The sequence below is a fragment of the Bos indicus genome, chromosome 5, assembly GCF_029378745.1.
Source record: "Bos indicus isolate NIAB-ARS_2022 breed Sahiwal x Tharparkar chromosome 5, NIAB-ARS_B.indTharparkar_mat_pri_1.0, whole genome shotgun sequence".
In the NCBI taxonomy this organism is placed as follows: domain Eukaryota; kingdom Metazoa; phylum Chordata; class Mammalia; order Artiodactyla; family Bovidae; genus Bos; species Bos indicus.
Window position 1 is genome coordinate 78,590,550 of NC_091764.1, and position 22,251 is coordinate 78,612,800.

At 39.8% G+C, this 22,251-nt stretch overlaps 1 protein-coding gene and 1 pseudogene across 2 annotated transcripts in view; both read left to right on the top strand.

The window, feature by feature from the left end:
• The window catches only part of DENND5B (DENN domain containing 5B), a 217,010-nt gene that overhangs the window by 185,152 nt on the left and 9,607 nt on the right, over positions 1-22,251 (top strand). For both annotated transcript variants that reach the window (XM_070789862.1, XM_019961379.2), the window contains 5 exons: positions 9,747-9,875; positions 12,436-12,557; positions 17,769-17,914; positions 19,742-19,860; positions 20,689-20,876. In XM_070789862.1, the coding sequence (XP_070645963.1) occupies positions 9,747-9,875; positions 12,436-12,557; positions 17,769-17,914; positions 19,742-19,860; positions 20,689-20,876 (704 nt within the window). The remainder of the gene's footprint in view (positions 1-9,746; positions 9,876-12,435; positions 12,558-17,768; positions 17,915-19,741; positions 19,861-20,688; positions 20,877-22,251) is intronic.
• Positions 3-9,582, top strand: LOC109559550 (glucose-6-phosphate 1-dehydrogenase-like; annotated as a pseudogene).

Sequence of the window (22,251 nt, forward strand, 5' to 3'; positions counted from 1 at the left end):
TGTTATATGTGCTAGCATATGGTGATAACTTTTGAAATATTCATGGTTTTCATATAAATTGCTCAAATAACTGTGACTATGGTATTTTTTGCCTATGTATTCTGAAGAAAACATTTTTTATAATCTCATTTATTTTAATTTTGTACTGTTATGATTTTCCTGACATTAAATCCAAAGGCAAAATGCAATTGAGAAGAGTTTTTTAAATATCCCTAAATTATTTTTACATTTTCTTTTGTTCTGTTTTTTCCTTCTTTAGTATCCTTAAATTCTTACTATCCCCAGATATAAACCAAAATATCTGCAAATAATAGCAAGTTACTCAGCAGAAAAATCTCTGTCACTTAGATTTCCTTTGAAGGAAATGCAAATCTGAAAATTATCACATGCAATTACTGGTTTTAAAAGTGATTAGAAGGCATCAACATACCTAAAATAGATTTACTGAATGAGGAAGGCAGAAGTTTTTTCTTTTGAATATTTTGGGTCCTTTTTAGTTAACTTTTAAAATATATGGGTTTAATGTTACAACATTTATTGATGTTTATTTGATTTATCAAAGGCTTACAACTAAAAAGCATAACTCTTATGGGTAGCGTCATAATACTGCAGTGGCACATCCTGACTTCACACAAGCTGTGTGATCCCAGGCACTTTTTGTAACTTCTCTTTGTCTCAGTTTTTCTTTCTCTTGTTGCTGTTCAGTTGCCAAGTTGTGTCCAACTCTTTGTGACCCCATGGATTGCAGCATGCCAGGCTTCCCCCTGTCCCTCACCGTCTCCTGGAGTTTGCCCATATTCTTTCTCTCAAAGATAAAAACAGTTGTCTAGTTCATGAGACCTAAACAAGTTAGTCCATTATACTAAAAAGTTTCAAGAAGTTCTTGGCTTATCCTAAGAGTTCAGTAAATGTTGGATTTTGTTTTCTGAATCCATATTTATATCTTAAATGCTCTTATTGCTTGATAGATGAAATGTAGTTGTCCTCATGTAGCTTATGATTCCTTTTGAGGTCAGCAAGAGATGAATAGTTCTAACTATGAGGGGAATGCACTCCCCCTCTCTTAATGGAAACATAAAACCACATGTGTTAATGCCTTGATTTCACAGTAGCCATCATTTTAAGGTGGTGATTGTTGAGAGCTTTGCAACAGTGACCTCAAGGACCAAACTTCTAAAACCTAATTAGGAGATGATCATGTTACATAAGGCTACCCTACTCCTTCCAGTTTCCTGCATATTTACTTTTATCTCCTTTATGTTGTTGGTTTTGTTTGGGGAGGGGTGTCCGGCCTTGATAAACTCCCTTCATTTGATAAAAGGCAGTCTAGCGTGCTGATTAAGAGCTCAGACTGTGGAACCAGCCCACAAGGGTTGCTGTTTTAACTCTGCCACATACTAGGCTCTGTGGCCAAAGGCAATTGCTCATATTCCCAGTTTCCTCACCTATTAAATAATAGTGTTTCTCTTAAAAATTTTGGTATAAATATTCAATGAGTTAATAAAGGTAAAGCACTCAAAATTGTCCTAGAAATAAATGTATGTTTGTGTACTCATGCATACATACACATCTATACTTACTTCTGTTTCTATATTTATTTATATGTGTGTATGTGTACTTTTATATAATTTTTAAGACCATAAATTCATAATGATATCCCTGATTCCAGTTCTGTACCACAGGGATCATGCTAGCCTTCTCCCTTATTTATAATTTTTTTCTCAAACTATGAGAAACCTGGCTCTCATTATCTGTAATATATTCACTTATTTGTACAACCTGTAAGGTAGTTTTGAAATTGCTGCCTCACACCCCTGTAAGAAACAGAGGTACTAACTAAGCACAGTGTTTGCACAACTCAGTTTTGTCATTAACCTTTCGATACCCAGTCAAAATACTGTTTTCCAAAACTTAGGTTCCTTCTTTTTTTCTCCAGCCCCTTCAGTGTGGTCTTATTATTCATTTGTAACACTGTTAGGTTTATTTGTTACCTTGTATTTCATTCGGGGTTCCCTTCACATCCTAGTGATTTTTGTTTGGGGTTTTGCTTAAATGTATATACAATGAAATTCATTCTTGGTGTGTAGTCCTATATGTTTTCATAAAAACACAATTGTGATGCATCACCCCCTTGTGCTACTGCTTTTGCATCAGCCCCTCTCCCAGCTTCCTACTCTGTGCAGTCACTGATACATTTCCAGGCTCTTTTCACTGAGAGAGCCTAGAAGTAGTAATACCCCAGCAATAGTGAGCACAGCTAGTGCCCACAGATTGGTTTCTGGATACCATTCTCCAATGAAAGGAACCATGGCTATCTAGAGAAGTGATTGATTCCAGGAACTGAGGAAGGGAAAATACAGAATGAACCAAGTGCATCTTTGGTAAGGGAGTGCTCAGAAAGTGTAGGATCACATAATAAAGACGAGCCAGCCTGAAAGAGCTACAAATGGCCAAAGCTGAAACAATTTGAGCAAAAAAAGTAATTTACAGTAGTAATAAAATGAATATCCAAGAGCCTTTTCCAATATAAATAGTTAAATAAGTGAATACAGTGGAACAGCTTTTTTACAGAAGCACTCCAATTAATAAATATAGAAGAATGAAGTAGAAAAATCAGTGGTTGAAGCATCTAAGCTGAAACAAGAATATTTGCAGTGTCTCAAAAGTATTTTCCCCAAGAATTTATTAATTACAAAGGAAAAAGTATTAAGTTTACAGTAGATTCCCCAGGCAAGAATACTGGAGTGGTTTGCCATTTTCTTCTCCAGGGGATCTTCCAGACCCAAGAATCAAACCCTCATCTCCTGCATTAGCAGGCAGATTCTTCACCACTAAGCCACCAGGGGAGCCCCTTTTTCATAATATATTTACTTATATCTCAGTGGATATGTTTATTTCTGTTTCTAAGTTCTTAGGCAAGAACTTCATTGTAATCTCTAGTTGCAATCTAGATAGTTCATGTGGACCTTTTTCCTTAAAGAGAAATACCTAAGTAATATGCTAAACTTTGACAGATAAACAAAAAATACTTGTTTTCTAAAGATTAGATTACATAGATCTCAGAGTTCACACTCTATTGGCCTCGTGCCCTGCCAGTAACTCCTGTCTCCGAAATTTCTGTCTTGAGGCAAAGACATGGGCAGTTTAGAGACTTTTGAGTCCCTGTAGTTGTCAAGAGTCTTGGTACCAGATTGCTCAGCAGCTGGCATGAGTCCAGGACAGATATGTCTACAGGCTATCCCCTTTATCTTAGTATATCTGACAATTCCCCAGGACTTTCATAGATACTAGGTATCACTGTACTGTCAATAATAGAATGATTTCTTTTCTTCCAAAGAGAAAGGCTTGGGACAATAAATAATTATACAGATTATCTACATATAAAAGAGGAGTATTACAATGCCATTATCATTATTACTAATTTCTTTCCAGAGTAGCTATGCGTATATCATCTAGACATTCAAACCAACTTTTATTGTTAATGACAAAATGTAATTAATAATGAGGGGTATAGTAGAATATTACATGATTGAGGAGATTGTTAGTACTGTTATCTAAGTATAGATATTCTGAATATGTCAACAAATGAGCAGGATGTCTTAAGTATATCCTAGAAGTACTTGGTTTTCCTATAAAGATGGGAATAAATTACTTGACAGTAAACTGGATGGTCACTTTTATCTTTTTATAAATAATGTTTGCATATGTGCTTGTGAGCATCAGCTTTATTCTCCACTAAGGTTAAAATAAGCATGATTAATTTTGTTACCCTAGGAAGGAATATTTGAGGAATTTTTATGACTACAGAGTGTGGGCTTAAACTAAAATTGGCTAATTCCTTAATTTCTCAAATAAATATTCCTTAATTTCTCTAATAAAAATAATTTCTCTGGCTTTCACTGGTGATAAATTAGATCATTGAAGGCTGTCAAGGTCAAGGAAAGCTTTCTAGAAGAAGCTGGGATTTCAGACATGAATAGAATCAAATAAGGAAGCTCAAAGAAAGTAGGTACTTCAGGTAATAAAACACAAGTCTATGAGTTAACTGCTTGGAGTAGAATTTTTTAATAGGAAAATATGTTGAGGCCAAGACTTCATGGGCCTTGAATGCAAGCTTGAGCAATTCAGATGATATCCTGTGAGCGTTTGAAGATTCTGCAATAAAGCAATTAATTACATTAGGAAGCAGTCTTTTAGGCAAAGAAATTTCCCTAGTGCCAGTAAACAAAGGGCTTGAGAAGAGTCTGGTGGCCTCATCTCTTGACGCCCGTGCCTCCTGCCAAAAAAAAAAAAAAAGTGCAAACATTTTTATGAGGGGAATGCTAATAGCCACCTAAAGAAAATACGTTTCACTTTATGTATTCCAATCCTGCCCATTTTCCTTAACCATACATTGTTTTTCAAATTATTATGTCCCATTTTGACATTCTTGATCTATTATGTCTCCAGTTTAAGGCCAGCATACGACTAATTTCAGTAGATTTTACTGTGTTAGAGCAGTAAGAATATTTAGGAAAAGATTACCCAACATAAGTACTTACCAGACTTCATGTAGATTCATTTTGGGTGGATACACTTTGACAGCGTGGTATTCCTGGATCCTGTGAACTCTTATCTGGCACTGAGCTCATGGGGGGACCTTGTAAGTACTGTGGAACGTTAAGTGATAAATACCTGAGCATTTTCCAGTGTTGCTTTTAGTCAGCTGTTTCATCTGGGCAATGTCAGGGTTGAGGAAGAGCCAATGCTGTTTCCTAGGCTCATATTGGCTGTGCCCATGTGGGTTGTCCAGTGCCCACCACTGCTGCCACCACCATAATCAGGGTGTAAATGGGGCTTGCCTGACCCCAGTTTTCTTCATTTGTGACCACGTGTAATGGTCTTAGCCCTTTAAAGATAAATTAAGTCTGTCATAATTTCTGAAAAAAATTCTTAGAGGTGAGGTGAGGTTGGTTAACACGAAAATGTCAACAGAATTTTCTTTTATCTCCTCATTCTGATGTGTTTTTCAGCCACTTCTTTAAGCCTCTCGTGTGATGTGATAATGCTTTATTTTACATTTTGTTTATCAAGAGTGTTTGATCAGACGCATGGGAGTCTGCCCCAGACGGGAAGCTGCAGCTTCGAGCCTCCCTAGCTCTGACCCTGCTGGGGGAATAGCCACCACGAGGCTACCTAATAGGGCTGGTTTGACCTGACCAGGTGACCTTAGCAAGGGGTGGGGGGTGTGCTGAAGAAGGCTGGCCTACAACTGGGATCGAGGGGCGTGATCACACTGCAGAAATGGAACCCTCTGCCCAGGGCACACAAGAAAACCAAACCTCAGGACGAAGGAGGGAGGGACACATGTGAACACATGAGGACTCACAAGGCATCCAGACATGGAAGTGCAGTACTGGGGACCACAGGTGACCTGCAGCCGGGCACCCAGCACAGAGAGCATCATGGCAGAGCAGGTGGCTCTGAGCCAGACACAGACGTGTGGGATACTGTGGGAAGAGCTGTGCCAAAGCTATTCTTTCCATCAATCAGGGACAATATATCTTAATATGTACATATCCTCTTCAAGAGGAATATCTACCCACCATCTGGTAGCTGTTCCAGGATGGCTTCTGCCAAAAGATACCTTCATTGTGGGCTACACGGACTCCCACTTCACAGTGGCCAACATCCGCAAGCAGAGCAAGTCCACCCCAGAGAAGGAGCCCAAGCTGGAGGAGTTCTTTGCCCACAGCTCCTACATGGCCAGCCAGTATGATGACGTGGCTTCCTAGGAGCACCTCAACAGTGGCATGAACGCTCTCCACTAGGGTCCGCAGGCCACTGCCTCTTCTACCTGGCCTTGCTCCCCAGCGGCTACAGGACTGTCACCAAGAACATCTGTGACACCTGCGCGAGCCAGACAGAACCGTATCATCATGGGGAAGCTCTTTGGGAGGGACCTGCGTATTTCCAACCAGCTGTCCGACCACGCAGCCTCCCTGTTTTGTGAGAACTAGATCTACTGCATCGACCACTACCTGGGTAAGGAGGTAGTCCAGAACCTCATGGTGCTGAGGTTTTGTCAACAGGATCTTTAGGCCCCATTTGGAACCGTGACAACATTGCCTGCGTGGAGCCTTCAAGGAGCCATTTGGCACTGAGGGCCGGTGGAGCTACCTCATTGAATCTGGGATCATCTGGGAGGTGATGCAAAATCCCCTCCTCCAGATCCTGTGTCTGGTGGCCATGGAGAAGCCCATCTCCACCAACTCAGATAACATCCGTGATGATAAGGTCAGGGTGTTGAAATGTATATCAAAGGTGCAGGTGAGCAATGTGGTCCTGAGCCAATATATGGAGAACCCCACTGAAGAAGGTGAGGCCACCAGAGGGTACCCAGAGGACCCCAGGGTGCCCCATGGGTCCACCACTGACACCTTTGCGGCTTTTATGTTCTCTGTGGGGAATGAGAGGTGGGATAGGCTGCCCTTCATACTGTGCTGCAGCAGAGCCCTGAATTAGCACAAGACCGAGGTGTGTCTGCAGTGCCTAAACATGGCTGGTGATGTCTTCTAGCAGCAATGCAAATGCAACAAACTGGTAATCCATGTGCAGCCCAAGGAGGCTGTGTATGCCAAGATGATGACCAAGGAGCCTGGCATGTTCTTCAACCCTGAGGAGTCAGAGCTGGACCTCACCTACAGTAACAGATACAAGAACGTGAAGCTCTTTGATGCATATGAGCACGCCTCATCCTGGACATCTTCAGTGGAAGCCAGATGCACTTTGTGTGCAGTGACGAGCTTCAGCAGACCGGGTACATCTTTACCCCACTGCTGCACCAGATCAATCGCAAGAATCCCCAGCCCATCCCCTACATCTGTGGTAGCCCAGGCCCCACAGAGGCCGATGAGCTGATGAAGAGAACGGGCTTCCAGTACAGAGGGACCAACAAGTGGATGAATGCCACATGCTCTGAGCCCTGAGCACCTGGTCCCCACCCCAACCCACCTTGGCCTGTCTCTCTGTCCTTCCCACTGTCTGACCCCATTTCAGGAGGACCTTGAGACCATAACCATCAGCCTCACAATACCGGCTCCAGGCTCTGGCCACACTGTGCCATGGCTGCCTTGGGCCCAGTTACATTCTTCAACCACAAGCACAAGAGAATCACACTGTGACCATCCCCAGCAGCCAGTGAGCCAGCTTCTGTCCACAAAACTGAGCCCCAGTGGAAGAAAGAAGAGTGGCTCTTCATCTGTCCTGGCTCTTTCCAGATGACTGGAGTTAGAGGACCATAGGGAGGGGCAGTGGTAGGCCTCAGTGGGCCATGGCTGTCAGCAGGCTCCTCAGAACTCAGGAGGAAGGCCCAGTTGCTTCTGCACCAGCCTCAGTGCTATTTGATATTCCTGGTCACCCCTGGAAGGAACTTCCAGGCTGCCCAGCACACCCCCCCACCGTCTTGGCTTCCTCAAATGTCCCCCTCGAATGTCCTCCCCACTGGAAACCAAGCAGCAGGTGGGATGCCCGACCTCAGTCCCCTGTCATTAAACCAGCAAATGGAATTAAAAAAGTGTTTGATCATATGTAGGTGCCCTGGATTGAGAGGCTAAATCTTTACATCCAGGGATTGAGAGAGAAAGAAGGAAGAAGAGAAGTAAGAATGTGTGTATTATACCATGGATGGACCTAGAGGGCATTATGCTAAGTGAAGAGAAATCCTGCATGATGTCACTTATATGTGGAATCTAAAAAAGAAAACGAATAAACAAACATAATCAGTCATAGATACAGAAAACAGGTGGCTGCTAAGAGGGCAGGGGCTTCGGGAGAGGAGAGAAATAGAGGGAGATTGAGGTACTGACTTTCAGTTAACAAAATAAATTAGTCACAGGTATGAAATATAGTGTGGGGAATATAGACAGTAACTATGTAATATTGTTGTATGGTGACAGATGACAGCTAGACTTATCATAGTGATCTTTTTGAAATGTATAGAAATCAAATCACTGTTGTGTAGCAGGAACTAACACAGTGTTGTGGGTCAGTTATACTGCAAAAACAAACAAGTTCATAGAAAAAGAGATCAGGTTTGTGATCACCAGAGGCCAAGGTGGGTTGGAGGGAGATCATCTGAAGGCAGTCAAAAAGTGTAAACTCTGAATTTTAAGTACTTAGTAGGGATGTAATGTGTTGTGCAACATGACGACAACACTGCTGTACAATGTAAATGAAAGTTGTTAACAGTAAATTGTAAAAATTCTAATCACAAGGAAAAAAACTGTCTTTAATGTATCTATAAGAAATGGTAGATGTTCACTAAACCTATTGTGATCATTATTTCATAATCTATATAAGTCAAATCATTATGTTGTGTACCTTATATGTTGTGTGTCAATTATATCTCAATAAAACTGGGCAGGGGGAAGAGATGTGTTTTACAAGGAGGGTATTCCTTTTTATGAATGCTGGAATCATCAGAATCTGCAATGATTATAACAGCTGAGATAAGTCATTCTGTACTTAAAAAAAAATCAAAGGAAAGATCGTGGGTCACAATCACAAAGACTTTTCAGTGACTCATTGTACTGTTTCTATAATTACCCTGTCCCTTAGATTTGTCCTTCCTGCTCAATCCTTCTTTCCTCCTAGGAGGGGAATAATTTAGGAAGATTAATTCAGTCCTGCTGGGCATAGCATCAACTTCAACACAGAATACTAATTTATACATATATGTAAGTTATGACCAACCTAGATAGCATATTGAAAAGCAGAGACATTACTTTGCCAACAAAGGTTCGTCTAGTCAAGGCTCTGGTTTTTCTGTGGTCATGTATGGATGTGAGAGTTGGACTGTGAAGAAAGCTGAGTGCCGAAGAATTGATGCTTTTGAACTGTGGTGTTAGAGAAGACTCTTGAGAGTCCCTTGGACTGCAAGGAGATCCACCCAGTCCATTCTGAAGGAGATCAGCCCTGGGATTTCTTTGGAAGGAATGATACTAAAGCTGAAACTCCAGTACTTTGGCCACCTCATGCGAAGAGTTGACTCACTGGAAAAGACTCTGATGCTGGGAGGGATTGGGGGCAGGAGGAGAAGGGGATGACAGAGGATGAGATGGCTGGATGTATCACTGACTCGATGGACGTGAGTCTGGGTGAACTCCGAGAGTTGGTGATGGACAGGGAGGCCTGGCGTGCTGCGATTCACGGGGTGGCAAAGGGTCGGACACGACTGAGCGACTGAACTGAATGTTCATTTGGAGGTTGATCACACAATTTTTTTGTGGCCACACAGTATCCTAAGTCTTTCAAATTTTTAAGAATTTTTAATTTATTAGTATAATACAGCTTTTCTTCTAATGCCATAGAAAATGGAACTTCATATTTTCCAGATGTTGTCAGAGCAATTTGAAAAATGATTCAGTGAATTAAAGTTGTAGCAGAGATTTAATTAAACTGTAGAACAATTATTTTGAGTAAGAGCATGAATATACAGCCTGTTTTATTACTTTTATTTTTCTGAGGGTCAGGGATAACTGATTGCCAGTTTATATGTATCTGCAAGCATGAAACAAGAACAAAATAAAACCTGAAAGAGTAGATTCAGATGGGACACTTGAAGTTTAATCAGCATAAATGGTGTGTGGCCTATTCCCTCTAAGTAGAAAATAACTTTTCTGTGCGAAGTGCTGTAATTCTTCAGTTCTTTTCCAGTTCAAGGTTAGCCTTAGGATTGACATCTTTGCTGTTTTACTATTCTTTAGGCATATTCAAAACATGAGTGAGATCAAGACTGATGTCGGACGAGCTCGAGCATGGATAAGATTGTCTCTAGAAAAGAAGGTCTTGTCCCAGCATCTCAAGCAGTTGCTCTCTAACCAGCTGCTCACAAAGTAAGAGGTGGCCTCGAGGCATTTCTGTTTCTATGACCTATGCCTACAAAATAAGTTGCATAGACTGACAGGCTGCCTTCTTTAGCATGAGTTGTTCACTCCTTGCACATGCACTCTTCCTTTCTAACAGGCACATGTTTCAGAAACTCTGTGTCATGACCTCCTATTTGATTATATATGGGAGGGTACAGATTTCATAGCCAGAGGCAGATGGTGCTACCTTTTTCAGAAAAAAAAAGCTAAGTAGTCCCACAGGTTGATGGTAGCATCCAAAAAGTGAAAGTGGCTCAGTTGTGTCCAGCTCTTTGCGAACCCATGGACTGTACAGTCCAAGGAATTCTCCAGGCCAGAATACTGGAATGGGTAGCCTTTCCCTTCTCCAGGGGGTCTCCCAACCCAGAGATTGAACCCAGGTTTCCCACATTGCAGGTGGATTCTTTACCAGCTGAGCCACAAGGGAAGCTTTACCAGCTGAGCCACAAGGGAAATACCCAAAAGATGGGTTGAATTTGTGTAAACCTTGTATCATATTGTGAAGATCACAACAAAACCAGGAGTAGCAAAAAAAAGGTCCATAGTAAAGAGCTTCTCTGAGAGTCTTACCAATACTTATATTTAGTAGTGTAGAGCCAGTAAACCAGTCAAGAGCATATTAGTTAATTAACTGTTTTGATTGATTCCCTTTACTCCATCAGAAACCTAGATGATAATACATATAGTAGAATTAATTTGAAAATTAAGGGCTTTGGGGTTCTCTAGAGCAAAGGCATGCAAAGGATTCAGCAGAGACCTCAAACACGAGAGTGTTGGAATCCCACCATAACCCAATTCTTTTTGTGATTTTAAATTTGTATGTATCACTGTAGAGTTAGTTATCCCTTGGAGCATTTTAGGATGACTCTTAATATCCAAAGAATGAGTTAGATAAAGAATATATGATGTGAAGTACAGCCTGTGAACCTGACCGTCTCCTCTTAAAACTGACTACACTCCCCACACCTTATCCCTGCTGATAAGTCTTCTGCCCTTTGTGGCCAGAGTACAAAGCAGAAAATGATAGTCGTTTAAAAATGTTGCTACGTAAAGGTAACTACTAAGTATCTTACATGTTTTCTACTGTACTTCCTTCTATGCATGTTCTCTTAGTTAAGATTATACTGTATTTGCAATTCAGCTCACCCTTTTTTCAGGTTAATATTATACCATAACATTTTCTATGTCATAAAGTCTCTGAAATCTGAATGCCTGTGTTCAAATACTGCCTTTACTATTCACTATTTGAATGGCCTTTTAGGCAAGATCCTTAACTTCATTTTATCACTTTTCCTCATCTGTAAAAGGAGAATGCTAATAGACTTACCTCTCATGTGATCACGAGGATTAGATATATTAATAACTATGAAATACTTGGGAAATGCTTAAATGTAAATGCTTAATAAAAAGTTACTGTTTTAGGGAGCAGTAGTTTTTTTCTTACTCAGTTAAAATTCAATCCTTATTTGAAATGAAACATCTGAAACACAGAGTGGTTTAAATTTTCCAGAAAGATATCTTCCAAACACTATAATATGGATGATTATAACTAGTCAGTATTTTTAAAAATTTATCTTTAGTGAATGTTATGTCCTTCAGCCATGGGATGAGGGAAAAAAAAAATCCACCATAGGCTATTAATAGCAGATGTGGGGAGTAGTAGTTTTGTTATTGTTAAAATTCTTCTTAAACTTAATTTTTTTAACAAATTTTTTAAAATTTGTTTTTAGCTGCACTGAGTCTTCACTCTGCATGCTGGCTTTCTCTTGCTGCCATGAGCAGGGGACTACTCTCTAGTTGCGGTGCGTGGCCTTCTCACTGCTGTTGCTTCTCTCGTTGCAGCTTGCAGGCCCTGGAGCTCAGGCTCAGTACTTGTGGCGCCTGGGCTTAGTTGCGCCATGACATGTGAAATTTTCTCAGACCCAGGGATTGAAGCTGTGTTCCCTGCATTGGCAGATGGATTCTTACCCATTGTATCACTAGGAAAGTCCTAAACTTTATTTTAAATTAGTATACTATGATATATTGGGTTGGAAAAACCTGAATGAACTTTTTGGCCAACTCAGTGTTTTTATTTTTTACAAATAATATTCAAGTGGACATTTGTGAGTAAATCTTTGCCATTTCGTATTATATCCTTAGGACTGAGTCCTTAAAATAAAATTAATAAGTCAAAGAATAATTATTTTTAATTACTTAAATATTACCAACAAATTGCTTTTCTGAAATTTTCAGATTACACTTTCTGTTATTCACTGCCACCCCCCACATACACCCCCATCAGCACTGATCATTAATTTTAAATCTTTATTACTTTAATGGACAAAATGAATTCACAGGAGGTTGTTTCTTTAATTACTAAGTAGGTTAAAATATTAACGTATATACATTCATTTTTATGAATTGTCTGTTCTTTCTAGATTGAAGTTTCTACTCATCGTTTGTCTAAGAGGAAGTATTTTTTAGCGGAAGACATAAAGAAAAATACACAATACTATTACTTTGTGTTTGTCTTATCCTTTCCTAGGAAGCTTTATAAACGTTATGCTTTTCTCCGTTGTGAAGAAGAAAGAGAGCAGTTTCTTTACCATCTTCTTTCCCTCAATGCTGTGGACTATTTCTGCTTCACCAGTGTCTTCACCACTATCAGTAAGTCTGGAGAAGTGAATGTTAAGTGAAGTGCTGCTCGGATGACTAATGGAATAAGAGTTTATATTTTTAAAAGTGAGACATACCACAGTTCAGTGAGACAGACACTGTAACATCCACCCCTCCCCCAACCTTCCCTGCCCAACCCCATCTCCATTTAGCAATAAAGGTTACAGCCCAGCAGCCCCACCTCCTGAAGACAACCCTCGGCTATTTGGGGAATGTCTCACCAAAGAAAACTACCATCCCTGAGGCTGTCCGTCCTACTAAAGCCAGCCAGGATCCCTGCCTGATCCCTGGGCTGCCCCAGAACTCACTGTGGTATCAGCTGAGGACTCACAGCATCAGAGCTCAGTTTCTGCCTCAGCCCACCCTTTCTTCCTCACATGTTGAACCCAGAAGCAGCATTCTTCATGCTGATTTCTGACTCAGAGTCTGCTTACCAAAAAACCCATCCTGCAGTAGGAAATGGGGTTGATGTGAAGAGGAATGTTTTATTAAACAAACATTGCAGTGTCTTATCTGAAACACATAAATTCAAAGAATCAGTATATGATAATAGTAAACATGTAACTGAACAGCCATGAAATTAAAAGATGCTTGCTCCTTGGAAGAAAAGCTATGACCAACCTAGACAGCATATTAAAAAGCAAAGATATTACTTTGCCAACAAAGGTCTGTCTAGTCAAAGCTATGGTTTTTCCAGTAGTCATGTGTGAATATGAAAATTGAATTATAAAGAAAACTGAGTGCTGAAGAATTGATGCTTTAGAACTGTGGTGAAGACTCTTGAGAGTCTCTGGGACTGCAGGGAGATCAAACCAGTCAACCCTAAAGGAAATCAGTCCTGAATATTCATCTGAAGGACTGATGCTAAAGCTGAAACTCAATACTTTGGCCACCTGTTGTGAAGAACTGACTCACTGAAAAAGACCCTGGTGCTGGGAAAGATTGAAGGCAGGAGGAGAAGGGGACGACAGAGGACAAAATGGTTGGATGACATCACCAACTCGATGGACATGAGTTTGAGCAAGCTCCAGGAGTTGGTGATGGCCAGGGAAGCCTGGTGTGCTGCAGTCCATGGGGTTGCAAAGAGTTGGACAGGACTGAGCAACTGAACTAAACTGAACATCATTAAACTTTGATGATTCAGAAAGACTTCAGAATCTTGCTGAATGTTGAAGATCTTAATGACCCAGATAACCACGATGGTGTGGTCACTTACCTAGAGCCAGACATCATGGAGTGTGAAGTGGACCTTAGGAAATGTGACTACAAACAAAGCTAGTGGAGGTGATGGAATTCCAGCTGAGCTATTTCAGATCCTAAAGGATGATGCTTTGAAAGTGCTGCATTCAATATGCCAGCAAATTCGAAAATTCTGTAGCAGCCACAGGACTGGAAAAGGTCCATTTTCATTCCAACCCCAAAGAATAGCAGTGCCAAAGAATGTTCAAACTACCATACAGTTGCACTCATTTTGAATACTAGTAAGGTTATGCTCAAAACCCTTCAAGCTTGACTTCAGCAGTACGTGAACTGCGAATTTCTAGATGTACAAGCTGGGTTTAGAAAAGGCAGAGGAACCAGAGATCAAATTGCCAATATCCGCTGGATCATAGAGAAAGCAAGGGAATTAAAAAAAAAAAAAATCTGCTTCATTGACTACACTAAAGCCTTTGTGTGGATCACAACAAACTGTGGAAAATACTTCAAGAAATGGTAATACCACACTACCTTACTTGTCTCCTGAGAAACCTGTATGTGGCTTAAGAAGCAATTAGAAACTTACATGGAACAACTGACTGGTTTAAAATTAGGAAAGAAGTAAGACAAGGTTGTAAATTGTCACCCTGTTTATGTAACTTCTATAACTTCTTATATAGCAGTTAATGCCTGACTGGATGAATTGTAAGCTGGAATCAAGATTGCCAGGAGAAATATCAACAAACTCAGATATGCAGATGATACCACTCTAATGGCAGAAAGTAAAGTTAATCTAAAGAGCCTCTTGATGAACGTGAAAGAGGAGAGTGAAGAAGCTGGCATAAAACTCAACATTCAAAAAACTAAAATCATGGCATCTAGTCCCATCACTTCATGGCAAATAGAAGGGGGGAAAGTGGAAGCAGTGACAGATTTTATTTTCTTGGGTCCAAAATCACCTCACTGAGGACAGTGAATACAGCCATGAAATTAAAGTGCTTGCTCCATGGAAGGAGAGCTGTGACAAACCTAGACAACGTATTCAAAAGCAGAGACATCACTTTGCTGACAAAGGTCCGTATACTCAAAGCTGTGGTTTTTCCAGTAGTCATGTATAGATGTGTGAGTTGGACCGTAAAGAAGGCTGAGCACCAAGGAACTGATGCTTTCAAATTGTGGTGTTAAGAAGACTCTTGAGAGTTCCTTGGACTGCAAGGAGATCATACCAGTCACTATAAGGAAATCGGCCTTGAATATTCACTGCAAGGACTAATGCTGAAGTTGAAGCTCCAATACTTTGTCCACTTGATGGAGAGTCAACTCATTGAAAAAGACCCTGATGCTGGGAAAGATTGATGTCAAGAGCAAAATGAGAATATGGTGGTTAAATAGACTCTGAATGCTAATGGACATGAATTTGAGCAAACTCTGGGAGATAGTGAAGGACAGGAAAACCTGACATGCTACGGTCCATGGGGGTCAAAAAGAGTCAGACACAGCTTAGCCGCTGAACAACAACAAGAGGGAGGAAATACTGATTGAAGATGTGTTTTTGATAAACTAAATTATAGTATTTATTCTGTCACATTGGTCCCCTTCCCTACTTTGGAGAATTTTTACTTGTATCAGTTAGGAATTATTTTCAGTTGCAAATATCAGAAAACAGTGGTTTAAACAAATCGGTAGTTTTGTTTTTCTTACACAGTGAGAAGTCTTGAAGTAGGCAGTCTGCAGTGCTATCACAGACCCAAGCCCTGTGACCGCTGCCAGTGTGTGCTAATCACCTCATGATCACAGGATAGCTGTTCTCAGTTTACCCTCCAGCCTGAAGAAGGAAGCAGTGCCAAGGAAGAGGGGTCAGAATCTGTGCCAGAAGAACATAGTTTTCTGAGAAATTTCAATAAATATAACCAGTATTTCACTGGGCAGAGTTGTGTAGGTTTTGGTCTTCTAAGTCTCTGGTAGAGGCAGACAAAGAAAATGGAGTTAGAATGGTTATTAGACTAACCTGTAATATCTGTCAAGATACTGTTAGTTAATTAGAAGCTAAGGTGTTATACACAATTTTGAAAGAAAAGAAATTGCAGAGGGACTCCTAAGCTCTTCCCCATATCTGCAGATTTCTCTTTATCCATGTAACTCTTAAAACCAGGGAATTGAAATACTTCATGAAATAAATATTCTGAGTTTAATACTACTACTCTTTTTCTGCTTTATGAAATCATTGTTGTGTATCTGTGAGCCCTTTGCAGCCAACAGAACTGCTGACCCTAAACAAGCCTTTTTCTGCATCTTTTCTAATCCTATTAGTGAAAGAAATGAGTAGCCTCTGGCACCTAAAATAACATCTTGCACTAACCTCTTCTGCTTTCAGTTTCAAAAATCGTTTGAGTCTCATGATTACTAAGCCATGAAAATATGGCCTTTTTCTCTGACATTTTCCTTTCCTTCAGCCAAAATAAAAGGACAGAAAGGGGAGTTATTCAGCCAACAGAAAGAAAGTCCTCTATGTAAAATTAGAGAAATGAGCCATTTATCCCATTCATTTTGCTCATCTAAGAGCACACTGAAACATGAACCCCTCTTGTGAGGCAGTATCTGAGCCCCTTGTCCAGTGACTGTTTTTAATCCTGCATGTAGTTCTTTCAAAGAGGACTTTTTAATAGTTCTCTTGTGACTGGATGAAGAGAATACCAACCAAAATATTGATTCTACCCTGCTTTAAAAAAAAAAAAAAAAAGTATGGCTCTGAGGGCTAAAAATATGCTAATGTGTCTGAGCCGTCCTCATTTTTTAAAGGAAATGGAGGTGTGTGGAATGCCTAACTGTGGGTTCCACATTTGAGCAAACAATGGTGTTTGGCCAGTGACATCTAGTGGCTTGCCTTTGAAGAGCCTTCAAAGGGACGATTTCACAAATTCCTTTCCGCATCCTTATTCTCTCCCTGAGGCATCTCTTGCCCTAGAGCCCCCTTTCCAAGTTGTAGCTAATAGACTTCATATTACAACTGGAATGGAGGTGCTGTTGTCTATTACTGGCTTTGCATATAGGACTGTAACACTGGGGTGAGAAAGTTCTGGAGTGCAGTGTTGTGAAGCATTGCCCAAGAAAATCAGCAACAAGCAGATACTATGCAAGTAGTCACCAACCACTTTCCTTATATGAAACCATGCCAGTAACCATGCTCATTTGTACTCCATTTTGGAACAAAATGAATAAAAACATCAAAGCAATGAAAATACTACACAGTCACTGTCTATGTCCTCAGGTATTCTGGTGCTAATGCCTGACATTGTTTATAAAATGTAGTGCTGATGATAAGCATGCCATGTTATGGGTGTGAGAGTTGGACCATGAGAAGGCTGAGTGCTGAAGAATTGGTGCTTTCGAATTGTGGTGCTGGAAAATACTCTTTTGAGAGTCCCTTGGACTGCATGGAGATCAAATCAGTCAATCCTGAAGGGAATCAACCCTGAATATTTGTTGAAAGGACTGTTGCTGCAGCTGAAGCTCCAATACTTTGGCCACCTGATGCGAATAGCCAACTCATTGAAAAAGACCCTGGTACTGAGAAGGATTGAGGGCAAAAGGATAAGAGGGTGACAGAGGTTGAGATGGTTAGATAGTTATCACTGACTCGATGTATAAGAATTTGAGCAAACTCCAGGTAATAGTGAAGGACAGAGGAGCCTGGTGTGCTGCAGTCCATGGGGGTTGCAAAGAGTCGGACAGAGTTTAGCAACTGAACAACAACAATGCCATGTATACATAATGATGTATAAGTATGGAAACTAGTACAAGTACTGGGACTTGTGGCTTAATACCAGACCTCATCTTTCTAGACTAGAGGAGGTTATGATCTCATCCTGTTGCTTAAGTTTATATCTTGATAGATCATTAAAAAGCAAATTATCTGTGAAAGCCAACAGAATTCTGAACATACATTTGTTTTCTTCAGGAGAACTTCATTGTTATTTTGTATTAATTTCAGCATTTTTCTTTCAGTGATTCCATATAGGTCAGTGATCATTCCCATCAAAAAGCTGAGCAACGCGATCATCACGTCAAACCCTTGGATCTGTGTATCAGGAGAACTAGGAGACACGGGAGTAATGCAGATTCCCAAAAACCTCCTTGAAATGACTTTTGAAGTAGGTTCAGCTAATTGCTTTCTTAGCACAAAGTGTCATACATAGTTCTACACAACAATGCCAGTTTCAGTTTTTCATTTTTCCCCGAGTCAAATAATACAAAGGGTAATTAAGCATGCAGGATCATTTAGAAGATTATATACCTAAAGTTGTCTGCTACTGCTGCTGCTGCTAAGTCGCTTCAGTCATGTCCGACTCTGTGCGACCCCATAGATGGCAGCCCATCAGGCTCCCCCATCCCTGGGATTTTCCAGGCAAGAACACTGGAGTGGGTTGCCATTTCCTTCTCCAATGCATGAAAGTGAAAAGTGAAAGTGAAGTCGCTCAGTCGTGTCTGACTCTTAGCGACCCCATGGACTGCAGTCTACCAGGCTCCTCCGTCCATGGAATTTGCCAGGCAAGAGTACTGGAGTGGGGTGCCATTGCCTTCTCCAAAAGTTGTCTGGAACACATGAATTTGTTTTGCATTCTTATTGTTATTTTAATTGTTAAGCTGTGTATTTCTACTTGTAGTGGTGCACTCTGGGGCTTTGCCAGGTCCTTTTCCATAATTCCCAATGCGTGTTGTAAAACCTGGCACGTAGAGAACATTCAGGTGAATGCTTTCCCCACAGTGGTTCTCTTCCAAACTGTAAATTCACCCTGCCTGAACCTGGACAAAGGGAACGGGAGCTGCTTTTCATGCTTTGGCCTTTAGACCACATGGTGATATTTATAAAGTGATCTTGCGAAAATACCTCTCACTATGATAGTCAGTTTTCCGGTCTTACCTGGTGAAGTAGCCCCATACTTTTGAGCCCACATGCTGGTTGATCCTGGCATGCAGAAAGGAGACAAACATCTGTTCTCCTTTCCGAAGGGAAATGGTACTAACTGAACGTTCTCTTCCTGGGGTCTAGGAATGGCAGTTTCCACTCAGAGTCATGACACTGCCCAAGAGCTTATTTTGACACTATTCAGTGGGCTCACAGCTATCTGTATATAAAAGATTAAAATCCTTGGCTTTTCTTTGACTGCTATAAAGCATAAACTGCATTATAAGTCCCATCATTGCTGTTTCCAGACTCTCACATCTGCCTGCTTCTTTCCATCTCTGCTGCCACAACTAATTCAACATGCCCTCCTCCATCACCTAGATCGCTATGATTCAAAGATGTGAAGTGCTTTGAGAACTCATAGCTTTGAGGTTCCCAGCTATACATAGTCAGTTGGGGTCTGTGATCTTTCATCAGAATTTTGTTGACATTTATTTTTACCATTTCTGTTATCATCGCTTTTTTTTTTTTATCATCACTTTCTTTTGTACTTACCCACAAAGGGTCAGGAAGAATGCTGATAACTATGTTTTTTTTTTTTTAACAGTAGCTTCAGAGACTTCTAGATGATGTTTGAGGTCAGTCTGCCTTAGTATTTATTAAAGCAGAAGAACTTGGTGATTTTTTATGTCTATAATTATTTTTCTGACCTCTCTATAACTAAATAGCATCCTTTCCCATTTTTTGGAATTCTTCTCATCCTTCAAAGGAAAAAAAATCTACGGTGATGTTTCTGGATTCTCCAGTTGGAAATCATTGTTCCTTCCCAAGTGTTCTTCAAGCACCTGTTTACATATCTACTCTCAGACATTATGTAATCCCTCTCATTTAATAATGTTCCTATGTTTCCTGTCTCATTAGAAGGGATCTATTTGGATATTTTTCTCTAGTGCACAACAGAACACATTATGCAGAGTCCTCTGCACTTGTAAATTGTTTGGAACCACTACTAAAGCTGAGAGGTGGCAGGAAAAGATTGGGAACTGAGTACCTTATGATCCTGTCCCTACAGTGCCAGAATCTGGGGAAGCTGACGACTGTCCAGATCGGTCACGATAACTCAGGACTGTTAGCCAAATGGCTAGTGGATTGTGTCATGGTCAGAAATGAAATCACAGGACATACATATAGGTAAGTAAATGTCCTTGGGAGTTCAGACTTCTTTTAATACTTTTTAGACAAGAAAAAGTTTGAGAATTATTTTCATTCTAAAGCTTTCCCACTACCTTTTGAATTTTACTTTAGTTTTTTGGGTTGTCTTGTTTATGTAATAACAAAGTTCTGTTATTTTGTTCCAAATACAAAATTGCCCCCAAAATACTTCTCAAAAAGACTGATTGTGTTTGCTGCTAACACTTAGTCCACAAATATGTTGAAAAAGATTGAAACTCTGGTAAGAAAAGGAAAAAAAGAAACTTAAAAAATAATATCAGTAAGACAAAAGGCTCTTTTGGACACTCCTGATTGCAGCCAGCACTCCTCTTTGAGAACATTCTCCCCTTTTTTCCTGGAACTTAATTCCCCCATTAACATCTAGTTTGAAGATACTCTTGTTGACACTAACTACAGAATTTTGATACAGATGAGGTATGAGAAAATATTTAAAAGTTACTTTAATTTGATAATAATAATTTATGGCTATACAAGAGAGACTTCTTTATTTTTCAGAGATTCACTGAAGTAATTAGTAAAATGTCCTGATGTGTGATTTACTTTAAAATACTTTTAACAAAAAACAAAAATGAAGCATATGGGAGAATGTTATAACTAAGTCATAAGAACATGGGTGTCTATTTTTTTGTCTTCTTTTTTAAGTGTTTGCAATTTTTTATAATGAAAAAATCACCCACAGGCTGAACACCCACTAAAATGATGGGTTTCACCCTTGATGCCATTTAAAAATTCTGATTAAAGCTAGTAACATATTGGAGATTCTGAAGGTTATTTCTGTCCTGCTAGGTTCCCATGTGGGCGGTGGCTGGGGAAAGGCATTGATGATGGAAGTCTGGAGAGAATTCTCATTGGAGAATTGATGACATCAGCAGCAGATGAGGATCTAGTAAAGCAGTGTCGGACTCCACCCCAGCAGAAATCACCCACTGTGGCCAGGAGACTGAGCATCACATCACTGACAGGAAAAACTACCAGTAATTAGTTGTTTTTTTATTTTCCAATGTGTCTTAGATGTTTTAGGCATCATTTGGCCATTTCATAAAAAACTGTTGTGTTAAATGAATTATGGTAAGGAGATTAAAAAGAAAGCTGAGGAAAATTAATTTGTGAGAAAGACTTTAGAGTGGAGAGAGAAAAGGGGGGAAATAAGGCAGGATAATTACAAATAATTAAAAGCCTGAAGAATTTAGATGTTAAAATCCAATAAAAAACCACCTGCTCTATTTCAGTTATGCTCTGAAGGTATGAATAAATAATATTTTGCCTGAAACTTCAAGGAAGAATAAGGACAGTTATAGTACTCTCATATCTAGTTATCCAAAGCCCCTTTGTCTAAGAGTAATTCTAAAAATTCCACTCCCCACCCCACCCCCAAACTTCCTGTAGAAGTGACAAAATATATAAAAAAGTGACTTCTACAGATGGGATATTGTGTTCACATGCCATTTTTAATAGCACAATAAACTTCTAGTTTATACTAATGTGGTCTTTAGTCTCCCAAGGATATCAAATTTTAATCCCTGGGATATGTAAATGTTACTCAATTGAGTAAGTTAAGGATCTTGAGATAGGGAAATTATCTGGGTTATCCAGGTGAACCCTAAATTTAATTACATGTATTGTTATAAGATAGAGGAAATTAGACACACAGAGGAGAAGACAATAAATAGACAGATGGAGGCAGAGACTGGATGATGTGGGCACAGGCCAAGGAATGCCACCTGGGCTTGAAGAGGCAAGGAGCAACTTCTTCCATTGAGCCTCCTGAGGAAGCACAGCCCTGTCCACAACTTGATTTCCACCCATTGATACTGATTTCTGACTTCTCCCTCTGGAATTGTGAGAGAAGAAATTTCTCCCTTTTTTAAGTTACTAAATTTGTGGTCATCTATTACAGGAGCCACAGAAAACTAAAGAGACAGTCAAGTGGTTTTATTTCAATTCATAGACAATAATCATGAGTTATTGGAGGTACCTTATTAATAAGAGGTACCTAAGAGGTCCTTAGTTAACAAAGCAATTTCCTTAGATACTATTATTCTATATCCGTTTGTTAGCATATAGTGATATATTAACTATTAGAATGATACAGTCTTTAACAATCTCCCTTATTCTTTAATAAATGATTCCCTTTATCCATAATTCTTTTCTGCCTCCAAAGTAAACTTAATACCGCACATACACTAGAATAGCTAAAAAGAGGATAGACAATAGTGAATACGCATATATTTCAATGGGAATACAAAAGGAAAAACCATTTGGCAATTTCTTATAAAGATATATACATGTACTAACCCTACACTTCACCCAGAACTCTCAATCTAGATGTATATATCCTAGAGAAATGAA